Consider the following 24603-nt stretch of genomic DNA (forward strand, 5'->3'; position numbering starts at 1 on the left):
AGCAGCTACATATTCCACTTCTATCGTTGAATCTGCAATGCATCCTTACTTAATGCTACGCCATACTATAGCTCTTTCATTGAAAGTGAACACTGATCTTGATGTGGATTTTTTAGAATTCTTATCAGTATGAAAATCAGAATTAGTGTATCCTACAAGGATCAAATCCTTAATACCATACATAAGTATATAGTTTCTCGTTCTCAGACTACAAGAAATTTAAGCTTTGATGTCGGTTTGAAAAAAAATAACTACGAATGTATAATGTCGGTTTCTTAAAAAAAGAAATGATCTTAAAGATCGACCCTAAATTTTTTAAATAAAATATAAATATGTGATATTAAAATCAAACAAACCCTAGCCCTTTCATCTCTTTCTCTTCCTCTCCCCCTTCTCCACCGCCCCTCTCCCTTCTCTTCCTCAATTTTTTGTGTCAATCAGATCACTGAATATGCAACTGAAGAAGGGACGAGTTGCTTCTTCAGCAATGTGAACATAACGACCGATGCAATGTGACTTATCTCGGAAAAGGCTTCATCGTTCTGGCTTGGTCTGTCAGTATTCTCTTTGATTGTAAGAGGAAGTTTACAATACAGCAAAGGTCAACACATAAACCTCTGTTATCATGAAGAAGGAAAACAAGATCGAGGCCGAGGATGAACTCGTGATTTTTGTAGCAGAACTGGTCATTGCCCTAACACCCTCTTTATGATTTATTTTCCAATGGACCACTTTTGACTCTTTTCGCCGTTGATTCTCTCTAGGTACTTCCGAATTGGCACAATTTTATACTCACTAATATTTTCTCTTCGTCAGTGTAGTAGAACTTCTCCGACAACTCACTTGCAAGAATTGTCAATATTCATCTTAGTATCCATTTGACTCTCTGATGCCTTATCTGGCTAGTTATATTGTTCTCTTAATTTCTCTATCTCTATATCTTTAAGAAGAAGGAAGTATTGTTGTTTGAATTATTTCGATTAGAATGAGAAAAAAAGAAAGGATTTGTGATATTTGATACCAGAATTGTAAATATTTTGTTCTTTGCAATTATTTGTAAGCTAAATGCCAATTTCAAGGCTAGCTTTTGGGATTGAAGGGGTTAGTATTATAAATTTCACCATTTATGATGTGAGCACATATCTATCACATGTCTATCTAGTTTATAATTTCTATCTCTATATCTGTTAGAAGAAGATTGTTGTTGTTTAGATTGATGGAAACGTAGTTTTGAATTTCTTTTTATATTGCTATATTGATGGAGACATAGTTTTGAATTTCTTTTGATTATTGTTTTGATTAGATACTTGTAAAGTTTTGGTCTTTGTAGTTGGTGATTGGTCATGTTTGGTTGACAAAATGGACTTATTCTTTTATCAGAAGTGGGAGAGATAATTGAGGAACTCTAGAAATTGAGTTTGTGATTCAATTTTATTCTACAATTCAACAATATCGTTTCGTTCTTTGATTGCCTTCAACTGTAACATTTCGTCTATATTTTAGTATTCTCCTCCCCTTCTCCAACTCTAAATTTTGGTACCTTTTCTCCCTGATTGGATCATTGTTTGAATTATCATTATTGGTGATGAAGAGTTTTATGGCCAGCTTGGATTTCAACGAAAAGAAATACAAGTTTTATGGCCAGGTCTGATAACATTTTTTGGATTGTCTTTGTGATTTCAATGCAATAAAACTTTCTTAAAATATATACAATCAAAATAAAGTTACCAAAGCTCATAAGGGTTACATAACAAAGCTCATAATGATTAAAACTAATATTGTCTTTGTGATAACATTTTTTTTGCTCGGATTGAAAAGTTGTTTGTGATTTCTATTGAGCTCATATTAGTTCTAATATCTAAACTTTGTTTTGATTGTATAGATTTCAAGAAAGTTGACTTTTGTTCAAGAAAATGAAATTTAGATTGAGAATTGTAATGTTGCTTATCGAGGTGAGTAGTTTTCCCTTCTATTCCAAAATACAATTTTGTTGTTTGAGGAGATAAATTTGTTTAATTTCTTGTGTTTGTAAGTTTGTAAGTTTTATTGTTTATGGTCATGCCTTTTGCATAATTTATTATGTTTCTAATTAGTTTTTTCTTCACATTGATAACATTTAGATACTCGAATTGATAAGTTATTCATACATGCTTTTAGAGTGTTACTTGTTGTAGAATATATCAACCGTTAGGTACCTTTATGGAAGCATAAGCTTGTAAGTTGTAATCAAGAAGAGATGGTATCAACCAAGGCAACCTATAAGTTTTAGCCTATGTTTTTGCTTCCTTTTGATTTTTGAGTGGCATGTTATTTGAAATTTAGGTGTAAAATATGTAGGTGTATTATTTAGGATATAAAACCTTCCATGGAGCTTCACATTTCTAAAAATATATGTTTTTAGCTATTGGATGGGATATGATTGATGTAATAATGATCGAGCTCTTTAATTGGACTCATGCATAAACACTTCAATCTTTATTGCCATTGCTAGTTTATTCATTTGTTCGTTTACTTTTATATCGGTATGGAATTAGACACTTTAGGTGTTATCATGGATTTTGCTTCTTGTTTCTCTTTTCTTCTCCTTTTAGATTGCAACTATTTCGACGGGAATTCTCGTTCAAGAAAGCTAGGGAGGTTACAAGACTTGGCAAGGCATAGGTATTGTGGATTCTTCTTTTGCTTTGGTTTTTTGTTTTGTTTTTTGTTGGTGGTGGATTTGTTAGCTTTTTTTTTCTTATGGTGTGTCCTAATGTGTTATAGAACAAATAAGAAGAGATTGTTTCTTGGTGGCCTTGTTGGTGGAGTAATGGTTTTTGTGATTACTGATTCAGTTTTGATTGAGTTTTACTTGATGAAAGAGGGGTAGGCCTTAATTGGTTTTCTTTTGTCTTCGTTGTATGAATTTTACTTGGTGTGTCTACCTATTTTTTTAAACATTTAAGATAAATTTAAATACAACTAGTTTGAATGCAACTGCCTACTTCTTTTTTTAGCATGTTCCGGTAGTTTATCATGAAAAAAATGAACAAAAAACCACATCTGATAAATAAGATGGTCGTATGCTCATAAATTTGTTATGAACCATTTATGCTATTATAATATGCTAATCACTTTGTGTTGCAAGTGTTGTGAACCTACTCTAGAATGCATTTTCTCAAATTTCTCCATTATACTAAGCGAAGAATCAATCGAAGAACCTGATGTCATAAATATAGGAATCATTAGCAGGTAGGATATGTTCAAGACATATGGTGGAAACAGTGATGAAGATGATGAAGAGTTTGTTGATTTGGATGATTAACTCTATTATGGTAAGTTTGTATAAATATAGTTTCCATACTTCATGGTAATTTCTTTTAGTATGATTCATTTATTTTTAAATTATTCTTGATTTTATATACTTAAGCAAGCATTTCTTCTTTGCAGATTTGTTGGGATAGTAATGGCACTTCAAAGTAGACAACCAGCTCCCTCAATCTTTAGTTTATTTTTTGTATTTATTGAAAGTTAAGTTGTATATACAAAAGCAATTAAGATTTTATTTTGGGATTCTTTTTTTATGCTTAAGCAGCCAACTACTGCTTTGTAAGTATAAAATTTGTTATTCTCTTTGAGAGCTAACTAATATTTGTACTTTGTGAACAAGACTTAGATTTAAATTCTTGTGTTTGTTGAGATCTTAATATATATATATAAAAAAATTCTTGTTTGTGGATAAATTATTATAATGTCATTTTTAACTTTTTGACCGACATTAAAAATAGATTGGACAATGGCAGTTAAAAAAACGGACAATAATTAAAAAAAAAGGGATAATAATTCTGGGCTTTAACATCGGTGTAAATCTGACATTAAAAGGCTTGAATGTCGGTTGACAATCGACATTGAAGATCTTGTTATAAAAGGTCTTTAACGTTGGTTTTAAACTGACATTGAAGATGGTGTACTATATTGGTTTAAAACCTACATTAAAGACAACCAACATTAAAGATCTTTTATAACATGATCTTCAATGTTGGTTGTCAACCGACATTAAAGCCTTTTAATGTCAGTTTTAAACTGACACTAAAGCCCAAAATTCTTGTAGTGTCCTAAGATACTTGATATTAGCTTTAACTACTATCCAGTGATTTAATCCTAGAATGGATTGATATTTGCTGACAATTCCCACTGTGTGGCAAATGTCAGGCTTAGTACACAACATGACATACATAAGGTTACCTACTGTAGATGCATAATGAATCTATCTCATTTCCTTAACATTTTAAGGTGTCTTAGGACACTGTTCCATCTAAAAGGTAGTAAACCTTTCTTGGAATTCTGCATTGAATATTTAACAAGCATTTTGTCAATATGCGATGCTTTAGATAAGGCTAGAAATTTGTTCTTATCATCCCTAATGATTTAGATCCCTAGAACAAATTGTGTTTCACCCAAATCTTTCATTTGGAATTAAGTAGTCAACCATTCTTTAATTTTGGTAAGAAAACCTACATCATTCTCAATGAGTTGGATATCATCCACATATAATACCAAGAATGCTACTGAACTGTTAATGATTTTCTTGTAAATATAAGGTTCATCAACATTTTGATTTAAGCCATAGGTTTTGACTACAGTGTCAAACCTTATATTACAAGATCGAAATGCTTGTTTTAATCCGTAGATGGACCGATTTAGCTTGTAAACCTTTTGCTCTTGACCTTGTTCAATGAATCCTTCTGGCTGAGACATGTAGATTCTCTTCTCAAGATTCCCATTAAAAAAGGAAGCCTTGACATCCATTTGTCGTATTCAATAGTCATAATATGTGGCAATGGACAAGTGAATCTTGATATATTTTATCATAGCAATAGGCAAGAAGGTTTTCTCATAGTCCACCTCCTTAACCTGGGTATAACCCTTTGCTACTAATCTAGTTTTAATGGTTTATACCTTTCCATCTACACCTCTTTTTCTCTTATAGCCACTTACAACCTATAGGTTTTACCCCTCATCAGATTGATCTACAAGTTTCCAAACAGAATTGGAGTACATAACTCCATTTCTTGATTCATAGCTTTAATCCATTCATCCTTGTCCACATCAATCATTGTCTGCTTGTAGGTCAGTGGATCCTCAACGTTTCTTCTTCAATGACTTGCCTCAAAACAATGTCACTAAGATTCAAAGATCAGTATTCCATAAGCAACAGACTTTATACTATCTTTCTCTTATTCTATCATAATGGCTGCTAATTTTGACGAGTCTTGAATTGCTTTGGAAGAGTCTTTTGTTGCCCCAAGATTGCTTTGATCTTAGCCTTCCATAATCCAAAATCTAATTTTCCATCAAATTTCTCAATTCCATATCTTGCCAATCATTACTAAAATACAAGAATTAGTTTCTTGATTTAGCGATAGTTTTGATATCATTGTTATGAATTGTGTTGGAAATAAGAGGCTTTGTTGATAGTTTATAGCCCCAAGGGTATTTTAGTGTTTTATTTTACCCTAGGTTTATTTCCTTTTTTTTATTTTAGGACTTGCTAGTGCCTATAAATATGAATTCTATTGTAACTTTCGTTGTTTGTTAAAACAGTAAAAATAGACTCTCTATCGTGGTTTTCTCTCCCTATTCTATGGTTTCATATAAAACTAGTGTTCTCTATTTTCTATCTTTTAACATGGTAACAGACCATGGTGATGAAACCCTAGCCGTCATTGGTGAAAACCAACTGGTGCAAGATAATCTTAGTTATGCACCAGCCCCGCTTCCACCATAACTGTCGATGAGGCCTTTGACCATCGACGCTACTACTGTCACCGATATCGTTGTTGTTACTATTGTCCAAGCTGCGGTTAATTGGTACCTTCAGTTCTTGCATATCCATCCAACTCTAGCATCACGGCAACCCTTTGATGGAAACCCTAGTGTCACCACCTTTTTTCACAATGTCGTCGGTGTTCCTCCCTTGTTACCAAAAGTCGCTGCTGTCTATCCTTCCAACCTCACTGCCAGTAGCCAAAACCTACACTTGAAGTCGAGATTCGTGAGTCGTCTGCCTACCACAGAGGTAAAACCTCTACCGTGACAACACTGGGAATCCACGACTTCTTTCCCTTTCAACTACAAGCAACCTATTTGCAGCCATCGAGCCTTCCTCATCATGAGCCACCTAGTTATGAATATAAGGTTTGATTGGTTTATCTCTGGTAATGGTTCAAAAACAGTTGGCTAATCTTCAGGCAAGTTTTCAACAATAAATCACTGCTCTTGGGATAGCCCTAGGTGCTTCCACAAATTTAAATTCTAGTATAGTGAATTATGATATTCTTTCTAGTCTACCGATGTATCTAGAGAATCTGGTAACCTGTTCCCTTACTTTAAATACAGCAAGCTATTTATCTGGATCTGTGGGAAATTCCACAGGGTTAATTGTAGGAGAAAAATTAAATGGTCAAAATTATTTCTCCTGGTCTCTTGAGGGGTGTCACAAGTTTATGTATCTAACTGGCGAGATACCAAGACCTAGGCTAGGGGATCCTCAAGAGTGCATTTGGAAAAGAGAAGACTCCCTACTTCGATCACTATTGATTAATAATATGAAACCTCAAATAGGGAAACTATTGTTGTATGTTGCGACTACTCAAGATATCTGGGATGCAGTTAAAAAATTATATCCTAAGAGGTAGAATGCATCTCATATTTACACTCTGCATAAACAGGCTCACGATTGCAAATAGGGGACGATAAATGTCACTTCGTACTTTAACAAATTGTCTTTAATCTAGTAAGAGATGGACCTTTGTCGTGAAATTATCCAGGATTATTCTTGTGGAGGTGTTTAGTATTCCAAGATTGAGGAAGTCGATCATATCTATGATTTCCTAACTGGTTTGAACTCCAAGTTTAATGCAGAACAAGACCGTATACTGGGACAGAGGCCTATACCTTCTCTCACGGAAGTGTGTTCTGAGATTCATCTAAAGGAAGATAAAGCCAGTGCTATGAACAACACAACTATATCTATTACTGATTTTGCTGCTTTCAATGCAAAATTATCTAGTTCTGATAGTGAAAAGCAAAATGAGAAATAGACTCTGGTATGTGAACATTGCAAGAAACCCTGGCCTACGAAAGATCAGTGCTGGAAGTTACATGGCAGACCACCGAATGGCAAAAGACGTCATCCAAATATCAAGCCTAATCCTTGTTAAGCTCTTATGAGTGAATCTGCAAGTGCCCCCCCCCCCCCCCCGCGTCACAACCTTAGGTGAATTGCCAAAGTGACCCTGGTGTCTCTTCCCTCGGGGATGTTGCTCAATCAGGTACCTTTCAATCCTTAAGTCTCCTAAACACAAATGGTAAGAAACCATGGATACTTGATTCAGAGGCTACAGATAATTTGATTGGATCTTCTAATAATTTTCTATCATATCTTCTGACTGCTGGTAATGAAAAGATTCAGATTGCATATGGTCTTTTGCTTCTATTACGAGCAAGGGTCATATTTCTCATTTTGACGGTTTAACTTTACAGAATGTGCTCCATGTATCTAAAATATCTTGCAATGTACTATCTATTAGTAAGATAACTAGAGATTTGAATTGTTAAGTTGTCTTCTAACCAAATAATGTTTACTTTCAGGACTTGAGCTAGGGGAAAACGATTGGCACTGCCCGACACAATATGGGACTCTATTTCTTTGATGATGATGCTTCCTCCAGGAACTGTTATATTACTAGTTTGTTGTCTTCTTATTTTTTAACTTTAGAAAAAGATTTTATGTTGTGGCGTTGTTTCCTTGGTCATCCAAATTTCGAATATATGAAATATTTTTTTCCTCGTTTATTCAATAAAGTTGATGTCTCTTCTCTATCTTGTGATGCACGCATTTGTGCAAAATAGCATAGGGTAACTTTTCCGTCTCAACCTTATAAACCTTCTCAGCCTTTCACCCTTATTCATAGTGATGTTTGGGGTTCCTCGAGTATTACCACCTCTTTGGGAAAACGTTGGTTTGTGACCTTTATTGATGATCATACCTGTCTTACATGGGTTTTTCTCCTCACTAATAAATATGAGGTTTCATTAGTATTTCAACAATTTTACACTAGTGTTTAGACTCAGTTCAAAACCATGTTATTCTTCATAGTGAAAATGATTGTGAGTTCCTTAATAATACTCTTCATGATTTTCTGTCTTCTAAAGGCATTGTCCACCAAAGCTTGTACGCCTATACACCTTAATAAAATGGGGTGACTGAAAGGAAAAATGATCACTTTTTTGAGGTTGCACAGTCTCTCATGTTGTCTACTTCACTTCCATCTTACTTATGGGGGGATGCAGTTCTGACTAGAGCTCATCTTATTAATTGAATTCCTTCTCGTGTCCTCTAACTCTATACCCCTCTTGAATGCCTCAAGGAGTCATACCCTACCATGCGGCTTATTCCAGATGTCTCTCTTCTGGTTTTCAAGTGCATTGCCTTTGTCCATGGTCATGGTCCTAACAAAACTAAGTTTATCCCTCGTGCTCAAAATGTGTCTTCGTTGGGTATCCCCTTCACCAGCGAGGTTATAAATGCTTCCACCGTTCTTCCTAAATTCATCTCCATGGATACAACGTTAATGAGGATAAATCTTTCTTTCCCTTTAGTCATTTTCAGGGGGAGAGTACTAGTGAAGAGACTAACTGGTCTACATCCTCAGTCCCTATTAACCTTCCCGAACTCCTTCCTGAACCCATCCTAAGTGCCTATGACACTATTCTACCCAGTAGACAAGTCTCTTGGATAAACTACTACAGAAAGAATCTCATAAAGGAAATGGTGTCCCCTACTACTCCGTCATCTCTGGTCCATGAATTTGAACCAATGCAAGCTCAAGGTACTACTAGACCTAATAATAATACTAACTTGTGTGGTAAGGATGATATTGTTGATTTGGCTGAGAATGACAGGAATGATATGTTAGTTCTAGAGAACAACAGGGTTGCAGGTAGTGATGAAACTTTGATAGAAACACGAGAGGTTGAGATTCTTCCTCAGGATGGAAAATGTAATCAAAATTCCATTACATATAAGGAATCAGACAAACCAGAGGATTATGCTCTTTCTCTTGACATACCCATTGCATTGAAAAAGGGAACCAGATCCTGCACCAAGCACCCCAAGTATAGTTATAAGTCTTACAGTAATTTGTCTTCTAAGTTCAGGGCATTCGCTACCAGTCTTAATACAGTAATAATACCAAAAAACATACACATAGCCATTGAAATTTCTAAGTGGAAGATTTCTAAGTTCAGAGCTCTTGAAAATACCAAAAAACATACACATAGCCATGTTCTAAGTGAAATTTCTAAGTTCAGAGCTCTTGAAAAGAATAATATATGGAACCTTATTAATCTTTCTAAAGGGCATAAAACAGTTGGGTGCAAGTGGGTGTTCACTCTGAAGTATAAATTAGATGAAACTCTAAACAAGTACAAGGCCAGACTTGTAGCAAAATGGTTTACTCAAACTTATGGGATAAATTATTCTTAGACTTTCTCCCCTATAACTGAGTTAAACACGGTATGGATCCTTCTTTCTATTGCAGTTAATGAAGACTAGTCTGTCCATCAACTTGATGTGAAAAATTCATTTCTGAATGGTGAATTAGAAGGAGAGGTTTATATGAGTCTCCCTCTATTGGGAATATCCTAAAAACTCGCAGTTTTTAAACATTAAACATTTTCTATTTACAATAAAGTTATTATTGAAATTTTCTACCAATAAAGGTGTTATTAAATTGCATCCTTTTATAAATCCAATAAACTAATCCATGGATATAATATGAATATTAATATTTTATGTAGGGACATAAAAGAGGATCAAGTTTAGTATATAGCCAAAAAGGTCTATAAGTATATTGATAGGATTAGGTACCTTATCCTGGGGACACTATGGATGCGGCTCTCTTTGTATATTGGTACAAACGATGTGGTTCTAAAATCGTTCATGTAGAGACATGTGAGTGGGGGTATCCTATGCAAAAGATGTTTTCATAAAACCAGATAACGAAATAGTCACTTTTCTTTATAATAATCATTTACTATTAAAATTGACTATTTCAAATTCGATGACCTCAGGTAACTTGATCTTAATCCTGAGCTAACTACGAACTCTTGTCTATTTGAGATTATCCTTTAATCTGCATAGGTGAGAGTGGTTCAACATCACCGCTCAATAAGTCTCCCATTTTAATGGTAAGATCGGATAGATAACTGGGAGACGTAGTCTTGCAAGACAGAATTCACTCCCACCCATCTTAGGGTTAGCAAATTGATTATTTCCTTAAGTACCGATTACTGGTCTTGAACAAATGGGGCCTCGCCCTCTTATAGTAGAGAGGGATTTGACTTATTTGTTGGACCATAAACCAATTGTTCAATAGAGGTTCAGTGGAGACTTAAGGAACAAGATGTATTACATGGGTAAAATGGTAATTTTGATCCAACTGTAAATACGAACGACTTGTGAAGAATTGACTTATTAATTATGGTTAAATCAAGTGGACGAAAATATATCTACAGTGAGGAGAGTGCAACTACTGAGCTATAGTGGTATATCTTGGTAGTTAACAAATATTGATTAACGGTTTAAAGAGTTTAGGAAATTAATCTCAAATCATTAGAGCTCATGATCTGTAGGTCCATTAGGTCCCTTTACTAACTTGTAAAATGATTAAACCTTAGAATAACGTGTTGAGGGAATTTAACTCAATTTAGGGTTTGAATTATTATATTTGATATAATTGATATTTAATTAACGAATTAAAACTTACGGTACTCGAGAGTTGAAAATATTTAAATATGATCTAAATATTTGATGAGGTATTTTATTAATTCAACATTTGATATTAAATTAATTAAATTGGTTTAATTAATTTTCCATTTTTAATTTATTAAAATTCTGAATTTATGAAGTTCAAAATTATGAAATTAATTAATTTAAAATTTTGATTTATGAAATTGAAATTGTTAATTTTTTTAAAAAAATGATTTTGAAAATCAGTTTTAATTTTAAAATTAAAAATCATTTTATGTTTTAAAAGAGAAAATTTTGAAAATTAATTTTCCCACTTTCAATTACACATCATGTCACTATTCAAATGGAAAATCAAGTGACAATCCCATTTGCAATCTGATTTGCATGGATTAGTGTTTTATATTGAGGTTTAAAGATCAGATTTGGGACATACAAACTGAGAAAAGATAAAAAGAAAAACTTTTTTTTTCTTTCTTTTCAATTCTCAAAACTACTTCGAATTCCCCTCAATTTGAAAACCACGCTTCAATCTAAGACCTAAGATTAGTATAGAAGACTTTTGTGGTGGTCTATGGTTGAGATTGAAGAAGAATTTAGAGAAGAATCAAGAAAATTCGGTGAAAAACATCAAAGGTATGATCCTGAAACCCTAAGGTTTCACTCAGGGACACTCTGATCCTACATTGTTCACAAAAAGGTCAGTATCTGGGAAAATTATCGTTTTAATTGTGTATGTTGATGATATTCCTATCAGAAGATGATGCTGCTGAGATCACCAGGCTGAAAAAGAAAATGCACTACAAGGAAAACAGGAACTCCCGACGAAGTTAATATTCGTAGGGAGAGATGGTCTCTCCCGACGAAGTTAATATTCGTCAGGAGTTCCCCGAGAACTCCTGACGTTGTATAGGTTCATCAGGAGTGACCGGGGAACTCCCGATGCATCAAAATCGGCGTCGAGAGATCCCCGAGAACTCCTGATGTATTAAAGCGGCGTCGGGAGTTCCCCGGAAACTCCCGATGAACCTTCTAGGCCGCATCGGGAGACGGGTCTGGTTTAACCAGACCCCTCCTTCCTTCTCGTGCACGTCGAAGAACACTATCTTCTAAAAAAGAACCCTAGAATCGTAGCGCCCTCTCTCTCCCTGCCTTCTTTTTCCTTCTTCCCTTCAAACAATCGTATGCCCTGCCCCTGTTCTCGCCTATCCTTCCCCCTTCGAATCACACCGCCATCCGCCGCCGCCCATTTCATTTATATGTATCCAGGTTTCATCAAGGTTCGTGCACATCCATTTCATTTATTTTCTCTTATTTAAGCCATTGTTTTTAATTTCTAGCATGTTGGTAATGTTGGTAATGTTTAATTTTTAGCATGTTACTAATGTTGGTAATTAATGTTGCTAATGTTTAATTTATAGCAAGTTGGTCAAAAAATATTTATTTTTAAGGATGAATAAAGAATGGATTAAACTAAGGAATAAGTTATCAGTGGAGTATAGAGAAGGAGTATCACAATTCTTAGATATGGCAAGGTTTCATGTAAATGATTTCGGACGAATAAGATGTCCATGCAAGAATTGTATGAATTCAATTTGGGAATAGATAGATATCGTGGAACGACATCTATTAACATATGGAATATCTCTCTCATATTGTGAATGGGTATATCATGGAGAGTCAGTAAACTTATCTAGAAGTCATACAAGTCATTCAATAGAGGATGTTGAAGTAGATAGTATACAAAGTAATGCTGTCGAAGAAAATAAGATGTTGAATCTTATAAATGATTTACAAGTTCCAATTGAAAACGAAAATGCAAATAAAGAAAGGATTGAGAATGAAATGTCCTTTAATGGTCAAGAAAAAGATACCACGAACTTATTCGAGGATTTAATGACCGAAGCACGTAATGAATTATACCCTGGGTGTTCGCAATTTTCATCCTTAAACTTTTTGGTGAAGTTGATGCATATCAAAGTTCTGAACGGCTGGAGTAACAAATCGTTCGACATGTTGTTGGAATTGCTAAAAACAGCATTTCCAGCTGGCACCTCTATACCTACTTCCTTTTATGAAGCCAAGCGAAAATTGTGTGATTTACGCCTAGGTTATGAGTCTATTCATGCATGTAAATATGATTGTGTATTGTATTGGAAAGAGTTTGCATATTTGCAACAATGTCCTATTTGTAGTGAGTCTCAGTACAAAGTTAATGATGGCAAGGGTAAAAAAATACCACATAAGGTATTGCGTCATTTTCCATTGATACTGAGATTAAAATGATTGTTTTCATCAAAAGAAGGCACTTCTGACATGAGATGGCATAAAGATAAGCGAGTTGAAACGGATGATGTATTGCGACATCCAGTTGATGCAGAGGGGTGGAAATATTTTGATCGTGAATTCCCTCATTTCGCTTTAGATCCTTGAAATATTTGTTTTGGATTAGCTTCTGATGGCTTCAATCCGTTTGGAAATATGAGCACTTCTTATAGTATGTGGCCTGTGGTGATAATTCCTTATAATTTGTCCCCTTGGAAATGTATGAAGGAAACAAACTTCTTCATGTCTTTGCTCATACCTGGTCCAAAATCTCCTGGAAAGGAAATTGATGTTTACTTGCAACCGTTGATTGAAGAGTTGAAAGAGTTGTGGACAATTGGTGTGTGAACTTATGATTCTGTTGCTGGTGAGTTTTTTCAACTATATGCTACCTTATTATGGACGATTAATGACTTCCCTGCTTACGGTGACTTATCTGGGTGGAGTATAAAAGGTTATCAAGCATGTCCAATATGCAAAGAAGATAACTCGTCCTTCGGGATAAGAGGGAAAATATCATTTATGGGACATCGACGTTATCTTTCGAAGAATCATAATTGGCCTCGAAGTAGACAACATGATGGAAAAGTTGAACGTAGACCTCCACTAGTCGTAATGAATAGAGAAGAGATATTACAACAATTAAATACGCTAAACTTTTCTATGCTTAACAAACATGTATCGTAGCAAGATAGAAAAAAGAAAGCGAATTCTAAACTGGACTAAAAAAAGTATTTTTTTTCTAACTTCCATATTGGTCCAGACTATTGTTAAGACATAAATTGGATGTAATGCATATTGAAAAAAACATATGCGACAATTTGGTGGGCACATTGTTAAATATTAAAGGAAAGACAAAGGATACAACGAACGCTCGATTGGACTTACAAGATTTGAAGATAAGAAAGGACCTACACTTGATATAAGTCAAGAATAGATTTGTAAAACCATACGCAGCATACACATTAACAAATGGTGAATGGATTTCGTTTTGTAAGTATTTGAAATCAGTGAAATTCCCTTATGGATTCGTATCTAACATATCACGATGTGTCAATGACAAAGATGGAAAAATATCGGGGCTAAAAACACACGACTGTCATGTGTTGCTTCACAGACTACTCCCTATTGGTATTCGAGCATACCTACCGAAGAATGTATCCACTTCTATTGTTGAGTTGTGTACATTCTTTCGCGACTTATATGCAAAGACAATATGTGTAAGTGATTTGAATAGACTACAAGCAGACATCATAGTCATACTTTGTAAATTGGAGAGAATATTCCCACTTGCCTTTTTCGATGTAATGGTACACCTTGAAGTTCATCTACCATATGAAACCAAAGTCGTGGTTCCAGTTAGTTACAGTTGGATGTATCCTATTGAAAGAAGTTTACGAACATTAAAACAATTTATACGGAACAAAGCACGTCCCGAGGGGTCTATAGCGGAAGCATATGCAATGAATGAATCATGGAACTTCTACCCACGATATCTAAGTGGGATTGAAACGAGATGAACGAAATGATGATAGCATTCCCAATCATGAGATATTTGTTGAATTTGAATTATTTAGGCAGAGGGTACGACCATTAGGGACGTCAACTTTACGGATGTTATCAGCGGAGGAAAAGCGTATTGCACATTGGTACATTCTCGACAATTGTAAAGAAATAACAGATTATCGAAAGTATGTTTCAAACTTTTTCCTTTTCTAAATTCTAGGATATCTCCTTTGATATAACATTTAAATGATAAATATTGTAGGCAACATTTGAGGATAATTCGTCGTGAAGCTCAAAGCGCCTCTGACTTATATATAAAACATCAACGCAAATTTCCCGATTGGTTCAGATCTCAGGTATACATAATCATTTTGTAGGCAACGGTTGAGGGATGATTCATTTTTCGTATTCATTTTTAATGTATACGTAATTATCAGGTTCTACAATGGCGCGAGAGAGAAGATATCTCCGATGATTTCTTCTCACTTGCAATGGGACCTTCGTCTGAGGTGCGCTCTTACAATGGATGCATTGTTAATAGGGTACGGTTTCACACTGTGGAGCGTGATAATCGTCGAGCTACACAAAATAGTGGAGTCCTAGTGACCGGGGAGATCAGTGAGAATACAAGTGTGGATAACAATTTCTATGATGTTGTAGATGAAGTATTAGATTTGCAATATGCGAATAGAAGACGCGTTTTCTTGTTGAAGTGTAGGTGGTTTGACACAGATAATAACAAAAGTAATAGAACACATGTGGATTTAGGATACAAATCAATCAATACATCACACTTTTGGTATGTCGACGAGCCTTTCATCTTTGCTATCCAAGCACAACAAGTCTTTTACATTGATGACATCAAACATGGTAGCAATTGGAAAGTTGTTCAAGTAGTCCAAAATAAACGAATATGGGATGTATCGGAAATGGATGATGTTGAAAACACACAACTAGATTTACTAGAAATTGTTGGTGGCGTCAGAGTGGATGAAACCATTGAGAAGGTTACTTTATGTAGAGTTGACGTTGATCCTACAGTTGTGGAAATACCAATTACTATACATGGCGATCATGGCTTCATAAACGATGATGATGAAAAACAATTATCTCCTAATAATAGTTCAAGTGCTGATGAATAATTTAAATTAGCTAGATTACGATGATGAGTAAAGATGTATCTACTAAATTCACTTTTTCTCTAGCTTACACGTATTTATTGTTAATTTAATATTGTTTTCTCTCTTTTGTGTTTGTATAGATACGATGTCAACCCCTAATAGGCAACGGGAGGCTAATGAAGAATTTGAGGAGTTATATCTAGGCAACACGATATCGTCTGTGAGTGATACTTCAGGTTAGTATATTTTGAAATATATTCTATTAACTGAAATACATCATAAACTGTTTAAAATTTTTTATTCTTCAAATAGTGGCTCAGCATCCAATTGGAAGAAGCGAGAGCACTCGCGGAACATCCAGTTGGAAAAATACGTACAAAAACATGGGAGGATCACAATCGTCATAAATAAGGGGGAGACGAAACCGTATCTCAACATGCGGTTCATTTTAGTAATGCGATCGGCGTCGCAATGCGATCCGCATTTCCAGTTCGGTGTTGTACTTTTGTTGAGGTTCCAAACGAGTTCATAGAATTGGCTAAAAGTCAATTATTGGTAAGTAATTATAAGTTTATTCTTTTACAGTCATGAACATCATCTATGCTCATTCTTCCCTCCTTCTTTTATAGGCTCATTTCGATCTTGATCTGTCCAATCAACGATTGAACCGTTTCATAGAACATCAAATACAGAACTCGTTCAAAGAATTTAGATCAGACTTGCACAGACATTATAGAAAATGTGGAGATCCTCAGCAAGCACGTGCCAGTTTGCCTAGTTGGCTTAAAAATAGGCTAGAAGTCTGGTACTTTTTGTGTGACCGCTTCGAGAGCAAAGCGTTTCAGGTACAACATTTATGATGTGTATCATTTGTTGCATTTACTAATACATCACACTATTGACATTTTTTTTTCCTTCAAATTTAGGAAATTTCTATGAAGCACCGGAAGAATAGAGAGAAATTGCCATTCGACCACGTAGGTGGATCAAAGTCATTCATCCAAATTCAGGCAAAGTTGTAGGTAAAGGAGGGTCGAAAAATAGGGCGTGTTGACCTTTTTAGGGAAACACACTCTAATTGTGGCAAGTTTGTGAACAAGGCTGCTGAAAGTGCACATGTAATATTTTTTTTCTTTCCTGTTGTGTTTTTTTTTTTTCACTTTTAACTTTAGTCGCTCGTCTTACCCATTTAATTATTATGTCTAGCATCAAATGTTGGAATTAGAAACCAGCCCCACTGTAGAAGGTTCTCAACCACTAACAGGGGATGAAATATGTGAGAGGGTTTTGGGTAGACGACCCGGATATTCAAAAGGTCTACGTTGGGGCCCAAATCCTAAGTCAAGAAGGAGTACCATGTCAGTAAGCTCATCATCTACTCAAGGAATGGAGGCGGTAGTGGATGAATTGAGAGTCAATTTCCAACAGTTTCAGTCAAGGATTATGGAACTCGAAGACGCTCACAAAAGAATGCAAGAGGAGCATGTAATACAAATTGAAGAAATGAAAAAGATGATTGAAGACATGGTACGATCACAGAGAGGAGACCCATGAAATTAGGTATGATTACTACATTAGTTATGTCATTTAAAGTTGCATTTAAATTAGGTCAATTTCCAACATGTTGCTATCCTGCAGTTATGGTAGTAAAGTTTAAGTATGTCTTTAGTTATATCATTTAAAGCTGCATTTAAATTAGGTTGCAGTTATGTTGCAATCCTGCAAAGTTTAGTTATGCCTTGATGTATAGAAAGCCCAATCACAGTCCCTCCATGCCTTGATTTCTCAAAATCCCAAAAACAGTCCCTCAGTGTCGCTCTCTCCATGGATCTCGCTCATCCCACCATGCCTTGATTTCTCAAAATCCCAAAAACAGTCCCTCAGTGTTGCTCTCTCCATGGATCTCGCTCATCCCACCATGCCTTGATTTCTCAAAATCCCAAAAACAGACCCTTAGTATCGCTCTCTTCATGGATCTCGCTCATCCCACCATGCCTTGATTTCTCAAAATCCCAAAAACAGTCCCTCGGTGTCGCTCTCTCCATGGATCTCGCTCATCCCACCATGCCTTGATTTCTCAAAATCCCAATAACAGTCCCTCAATGTCGCTCTCTCCATGGATCTCGCTCATCCCACCATGCCTTGATTTCTCAAAATCCCAAAAACAGTCCCTCATTGTCGCTCTCTCCATGGATCTCGCTCATCTCACCATGTTTGATGTCTCAAAATCCCAATAACAGTCCCTCAGTGTCAATAGCTAGTGTCAGCAGTGAAGACTTAGACTTTGAGGATCATAACTTGAAATTCAACAGCTAACTAAACTTGAATTTGCTTTTCCATGAAGAGGAGGTACAAGATTCAGCGGCCTTAATCCCTCCATCCCACATCGAACTACCTCAAGATTAGTTTTAAAAAAAAAGGACAGCTTTGATCTCCCTTTCAAAAGCCTAATCACAGTCCATGAATCTCGTTCTCTCCCTGCATCTCGCTCTCTCCCTGAATCTCACTCTCTCCCTGAATCTCGCTTGCAAAGATGCCCTCAGCAGCTTCACACAGCCTTAATCTCGCTTGTTTTTGTTTCTTTCCCCCTTCCAACAATATTTCTTTACTAGATTTTGAGATGCATGCACAAATTCAGCCTTAATCTCCCCGAATCAAAGATGCATGCACTAATGTTATTTTGAGATGAGCTAGCCCTTCTTACATACTTCTCTTGCAAATTTAATTTTTACTAGATTCCAATCTAAAAGATCCATATAACATTTCAATGTTTTTGTTTTTTTTTTTTTGTAGAATGCTGTTCGGAGATGAATTGGAACAATTGTTGAAGATGCTATGCTCGAGAAGTGTTCTAGATGTTGTTCTCATTTTACTCCTTTTATGTATTTTTGAATATAATGGACAAGTGTTCTAGAGCTGGCACTTCATTTTATGTTGTTCTCGTTTGGATATTGTAATTTTTTACTTGTTATAAAATGGATTTCATTTTCTTTTATGTGAATATTTATTTGATTATAATATGTTTCACAGGATTTCAGATCAAATTTTAAAAAATTACAAATCATATATTAAATTTTATCCATATACGAAATTTAATTAATTATTTTTCCATATAGAATCTCCCGACGCGGCGCCGGGAGATAGAGGGATCTTCGGACACCTATGTGGCGTCGGGAGTTAGGGGGAACTCCCGACGGGCTACATTGCGTCTGGAGTTCCCTCTAACTCCCGATGTCGTATATTAAGCGTCGGGAGTTCTCCCATAACTTCTGATGCCACATAGGCGTCCGGAGATCCCACTAACTCTCGACGCCGTTCAAAAGATCGTTGGGAGATCCTCTCCCAACGGATTTCTCCCGACCAAACTCTCGACGACCATTTATGCGTTGGGAGATCAACTCCCAACAAATTTTCCACACTCTCCCGACGATATATGGCACCGGGAGAAGCCAGAATTCCTGTAGTGATGGTTGATGCATTTGAGATCAAAGATATAGGGAATCTAAAGTATTTCCTTAGAATGGAGGTGGTAAGATCAAGGGAAGGGATATCTATCTCACAGCGGAAATACACTCTTGACCTATTAAAAAAGCATGCCTGAATGTAGACTTGCTGACACTTCTATTGAATTCGATGCGAAACTCGGAGATTTTGTTGACAAAGTTCTTGTTGATAAAGAGAGGTATCAACATCTGGCAAGGAAGCTTATTTACTTATCTCACATTAGACCAGATATTTCCTATGTTGTCAGTGTTGTTTGTCAGTTTATGCAGTCACCCTACAAAGAGCATATGAAAGTTATGAATCAGATTCTGAGATATTTGAAAAGCTCACCAGGTAAAGGTTTGATGTTCAGAAAAACTGACAAGAAATATATTGAGACTTATACCGACTCTGATTAGGTAGGATCAACTGACAAAGGATCTGAGATATTTGTGTGGGGTAACCTAGTTACTTGGAAAAGTAAGAAGCAAAGTGTTGTTGCTAGAAGCAGCGCTAAAGCTGAATACAGAGCCATGAGTTTGGGAATCTGTGAAGAAATCTAGATGAAGAAAGTTTTGTCTGATGTACACCAAGACAGTGTTCTACCTATGAAGCTCTAATGTGATAATAAAGTGGATATAAGCATAGCCAATAATCCTATACAACATGATAGAATGAAACATGTGGAGATTGACAGATACTTTATAAAAGTGAAACTGGACAATGTCAATATCTGTATTCTGTATATTACATCTAGTCAACAAGTTGCTGATGTTCTCATCAAAGGATTACTGAGGCAAAGTTTTGACTCATGTATTTAACAAGTTGGGTCTGATTGACATCTATGCCCCAACTTGAGGGGGAGTGTTGGAAATAAGAGGCTTTGTTAATAGTTTATAGCCCCAAAGGTATTTTAGTATTTTACTTTACCCTAGGTTTATTTCCTTTTTTATTTTAGGGCTTGCTAGAGACTATAAATATGACTTCTATTGTAACTTTCATTGTGTGTTAAAATAATAAAAAGAAACTCCCTATCATGGTTTTTTCTTCTTGTTTTAGGGTTTTTCACATAAACCTAATATTCTCTATTTTCTATCTTTTAACAAATTGTACTCATGAGTGACATTTTTTTCTTATGATCGTGAAACACGCTCTCTGCAAATGCTCTATAATTGCATTGTTGGTCCCGAAATCGCTTATTCATAAAGAAACCCAAAAATAGACATGAGGGAAAGAACAGAGATCCCGAGAGGTTGAGGAAGAAGATGGCGAACAAGAGATGGAAATTAAAGAAGAAGAAGAAGAAGCAAACGACAAGCAATTAAGTGGTTCGGCTTGATAGCCTACATCCATTGTGCAAATAGGTAGAATCAAATTTTATTCAGAATCTAAAGGAAGGAATGTTACAAATATACACAGATAATTAAGTTCTCATTTACAAAAATAATTCAGATTGAAATAAACCGTGTAGGTAACTGAAGTCGAAAGGGGATTCAGTTGATTCAACAACCTTAACGGTAAAAACTTCTTTACATTAGTAATGGAGTTTGAAGGCTGTGGAAATTCCTGTAGCTTGTGGCACTTACTCAATTTAAGAGCATTAAGCATTTTAAGCTCATAGATAGTACTTGGAAGGTGCACCAAGTCCTCACACAACCCCAACTCTAGATGGCGAAGACCACTTAGTTTTTCAATTGATGTAGGTAGCTCTGTCACACCAGTTCCTTCTAAACTAAGTATTTCAATGCATTCCATTTCTTCAACAATATCAGGGAACTTCTTCAACTTGTAGCAAGATTTAAGATGAAGACGCTGAAGCGTCTTCGATTTCAGACCGACATTCGAAAAACACTCGAGGTTAAAGCAGTTTATGATTTCTAATCTGATAAGATTCGGCATTAACGATATATCACCAACTTCGGTTAACGTCTCGCAATTTTCTAAACTTAATTGTCTTATACTTTCAAAATTCTGTCAAACAAAAGAAATCAACCATAAGAACTTTGAAAAAAAGTGTCAGTAGAATTGAGATCACTGAGAGAATGTTTTGCGGTTTTGTAATAATTTATCTCATATAGAAATTTGTTTCTTGTTTGCTAAGAAACTGATAATCAGGGATAAATAGAAAGCATATACAATAGATCAAAGTAATAATCACATACCTTGAGGTTAGCTACGAGTTGCTTTATAGGATAATGTGAGATGCCAAATACAACAAGTTTTTGTGGATGAAAAGTGGATGGTACTAGAGAGGATGAAGAACGACGACATTCAAACCATCTTAACTCCTTAGAAAGGCATCGAGGAGTCCCAATAACAATAACATTAACATTATTACGTATTATAAGCAACCTCAACTTTTTCATTCTTGAAAAGGCTTTAGCATTCAACCACACTACTTCTGCTTTGGGCGTTTCTAAAATTATCCCTTCAACTTTTTTTGTTCCCTGAACACACACAAGAAGGCACTCAATATATAGCTAAAGAAGCAAAAAGTTCTTCAATTATAGATAACATATATGCGTCTCACACTTGAAGTAGTTGATAATGTTATAAATAAATGAAGGCATAGTCTTTTTAAAATATATGGGGAGTATTTTGGCCTACCAATTTCATAAGTCGTGTTAAATAACTTCTATATTGTTCACTATTGAAGTTTGTACATTTATTCATAAACGATTTTTTCCCTTCTTTTTTTCTTTCGCACATTTATCGAAGAATTTCATCTTCACAATATTTGCACCCCAAATACAAACTTTCTAATTCCAACATATTAACTCAACTCAACGCTCCAAATACCCCTACAGAGAGATGAAAAGATACATTCTTATTTGTATTTTTTGTTTTTTAATTTATCAATGTCATGTCGCAATTTTTCTCTAGATCTCAGTGAGAGGCTAGGAATAAGATCATACCTCATTTTCTTGTAGCACTTGAAGAACATCTTGGTGATACCACAATCTACTACGCCTTCCGATATTTGAAGGAGATTCTTGACGAACGATCTCTCTACCCATTAATTGAATCAAGTCATGCATTTGGAATCTATTATATTCGATATATATAAGACATTTCTTAATAAGCACTCCAATACCATATTGAGGATAGAAATCACAAGCATCTAAAAAAGAGTACACATCTTCTGTTTCATACCCTCTAAAGAAGCATGCAATATCTAGAAAAATTGCTTTCTCAAGTTCCCCAAGTCCATCAAAACTTAGTTTAAGTCTGTTGTGAACATCCTGATTTTGAATCTTTTTCAACTTCTTCAATTGGCTTTCCCACTCAATTTTACTACAATTGCATAGAGAAGCCCCCACCACTACAAGAGCAAGAGGAAGTCCATTTGCATATTCAACTGCAACATTTGAAAGCTCTTCAAAACTCACATCAGGAACAGGATTGTTAAATGCATTCCAACAAAATAGCTCAAGTGCTTCTCTATGATTTAATTTATCAACCTTGTAGGTCCACTTAATGTTGTGTTTATTCAAAAGATGCAAATCTCTAGTTGTTATGATGATCCTACTTCCCGAACCAAACCAACTTAAATGTCCTGCTAGTTTTTCTAGTTGGTTTGAATGATCCACATCGTCAAGAACAACAAGCACCTTCTTGTTTCTTAGTCTATCCCTCAACATATTACTTCCTTCATCGGAAAATTTTACCAACCTATGGATTTTAATCAACAAGATGTCTTCTAGAAGTGATTCTTGCAATTGAGTTAACTCATCATCCCTCGAGAATTTGCATTTTTCTTTTATATTAGGAAGAAAAGTGCAAGCTTCAAAACGATGTGCAATACAATTATAAATAGCTTTTGCAATGGTTGACTTTCCTATTCCACCGAGTCCATAGATTCCAATCATCCGAACATCATTTGACTCTAAAGCTAATGTGGACTTTAGATTTTCAATATGAGAATCAATCCCAACTGGATTCTTGGCAACTGTTAAGAGTATCTTGTTAAGCTTAGTCCATATCTCTGGAACAATTTCTTTTATAAGAGTAGGCTCGTCACACGACCTACATCAAAATCACTATAGATAGTGGAATACATAAAATGATAATAAAAAAGAAACAAAAATTACAATGTTCTTGAAAAAATCAAGAGACTTCACAATCGTTATAAAATAGATGAGCTACTCTTCTCATCACCAATTATTTTTTAACTGGAACCTCATATTATCTAATAATGTTACCTGTTATCCAAATGCCACCCGGATAAGTTGGCCGCTTTAGTTAGAGCTTCTCTCCATCTCTCTACCTTTTTCAAGTCTTCCTTGAATCTTTGTTTATGTAGAATGAATGCTTCTCCAAAAACACCTTTTTGTTTTCTAACTTGAGAAGGATCCACATGATAAAACACTGGCCAAACCATCTGCCCTTTACCACTCTCCACACAATTCATAATTTCAACAATTTCATCCAAACACCAACTAGAAGATGCATAATTTTCAGAAAAAATTACAAGAAAAAACCTTGACTCCTTGATTGCTTCACAAAGTTCTTGTGAAATTTCTGTTCCTCTCTTAAGCTCCTCGGTGTCTCTAAAGGTATTGATTCCAACCTGCACCAAAGCTTCATAGAGATGACCCGTAAACGATCTGCGAGTATCCTCACCTCTGAAACTTAAAAACACATCATATGACCAAGAAAAGATCGAAGAATCCATCAGAATTCTGCTACCAATTTCGCTTTGTTCTAAGAAATCAGCATAACTAAGGAGTACAGTACTAGACTTCTTCTTCAAAGAATAGCTAAAACAGGATGGGAAATTGTTTTGAGGAAGTGCTCTAGAATTGATAATATTAATTATTAAGATAACACTCGAATCATGTGGTCAAAGTATGGAAATTGAAGCTCTAAATTTTGCTTCCCCATATTTATAAACTAATATATAATTCGACGATTATTGGGTGGACTACAAGCATTTGATGTCGATGCATCTAATTATTTTTCTGTTTGCTTCATATGCTATTTGGGATTAAGTTCTTTAATATTTCAAAAATGTGTAGCTAGAGTTGACAAATAATATTGAATAATAGAAACATCATCATGTAACCATAGTGGGACATCTCCTGCGTTTGACACGCATACTTTGTTTATTTACACTAGGATCTGGTCTCAGCTGTTTTAATGGAAATTTAAATGGAAGGTGTCAAATCCATTTTAATTAGGGCTGAATTAGTAAAAAAATTTTCAAATATAGAAAAAATTAACCACAGTATTTATAAAATATATCAAAATTTCATAATCTATTAATAATAGATACTTTTTGTCAATCGATATTTATTATTAATAAATTATTGTTACTATATTTTATAAATATTTTTAACAGTTTTATCATTTGAAATAATTTTTTAATTAATATTA

General features: G+C 35.1%; 2 protein-coding genes, 1 long non-coding RNA gene and 1 pseudogene across 6 annotated transcripts; 3 read left to right on the top strand and 1 right to left on the bottom strand.

The window, feature by feature from the left end:
* Positions 1-348: 348 nt before the first annotated feature.
* Positions 349-3722, top strand: LOC120089251 (uncharacterized). 2 transcript variants are annotated; one of them, XR_016523640.1, is made up of 5 exons: positions 349-764; positions 1883-1952; positions 2592-2661; positions 3219-3314; positions 3430-3722. It is a non-coding gene; the product is annotated as an uncharacterized LOC120089251 (long non-coding RNA). The 2 variants fall into 2 exon arrangements; XR_016523641.1 differs by having other exon boundaries at positions 358-764; positions 3232-3314.
* Positions 3723-8426: 4704 nt separating this feature from the next.
* On the top strand, positions 8427-9529 carry LOC120089084 (uncharacterized). The gene is made up of 2 exons (XM_039046510.1): positions 8427-8561; positions 8654-9529. The coding sequence occupies exons 1-2, from the start codon at positions 8427-8429 to the stop codon at positions 9527-9529; spliced, it is 1011 nt and encodes a 336-aa protein (XP_038902438.1).
* A 2715-nt stretch (positions 9530-12244) lies between these two features.
* LOC150033375 (uncharacterized) lies at positions 12245-15765 on the top strand (annotated as a pseudogene).
* A 4814-nt stretch (positions 15766-20579) lies between these two features.
* LOC120089085 (TMV resistance protein N-like) lies at positions 20580-24029 on the bottom strand. Of its 3 annotated transcripts, none has more exons than XM_090305697.1 (5): positions 23430-24029; positions 22381-23253; positions 22143-22272; positions 21390-21674; positions 20580-21198 (listed from the first exon to the last, which is right to left on the bottom strand). In XM_090305697.1, exons 1-5 carry the CDS (start codon positions 23900-23902, stop codon positions 20659-20661), a joined length of 2301 nt encoding a protein of 766 aa, XP_090161823.1. In that variant the 5' UTR covers positions 23903-24029; the 3' UTR covers positions 20580-20658. The 3 variants fall into 3 exon arrangements, with proteins under 3 accessions (XP_090161823.1, XP_090161824.1, XP_038902439.1); XM_090305698.1 differs by having other exon boundaries at positions 22143-23253; positions 23430-23613; positions 23709-23943; XM_039046511.2 differs by having other exon boundaries at positions 22143-23253.
* Positions 24030-24603: the final 574 nt, after the last annotated feature.

Source organism: Benincasa hispida, chromosome 10 (assembly GCF_027475165.1).
Source record: "Benincasa hispida cultivar pf3 chromosome 10, pf3_genome.v1.1, whole genome shotgun sequence".
In the NCBI taxonomy this organism is placed as follows: Eukaryota; Viridiplantae; Streptophyta; class Magnoliopsida; order Cucurbitales; family Cucurbitaceae; genus Benincasa; species Benincasa hispida.

Coding starts and splice junctions, on each gene's coding strand:
- LOC120089085 (XM_039046511.2), bottom strand. CDS start 23,902: ATGGATTCTTCGATCTTTTCTTGGTCATATGATGTGTTTTTAAGTTTC. Junction 23,254..23,429: donor GGGTGGCATTTGGATAACAG/GTAACATTATTA, acceptor ATTTTGATGTAG/GTCGTGTGACGAGCCTACTC. Junction 21,199..21,389: donor AACTCGTAGCTAACCTCAAG/GTATGTGATTAT, acceptor TTTGTTTGACAG/AATTTTGAAAGTATAAGACA.
- LOC120089084 (XM_039046510.1), top strand. CDS start 8,427: ATGCGGCTTATTCCAGATGTCTCTCTTCTGGTTTTCAAGTGCATTGCC. Junction 8,562..8,653: donor GTATCCCCTTCACCAGCGAG/GTTATAAATGCT, acceptor AGTCATTTTCAG/GGGGAGAGTACTAGTGAAGA.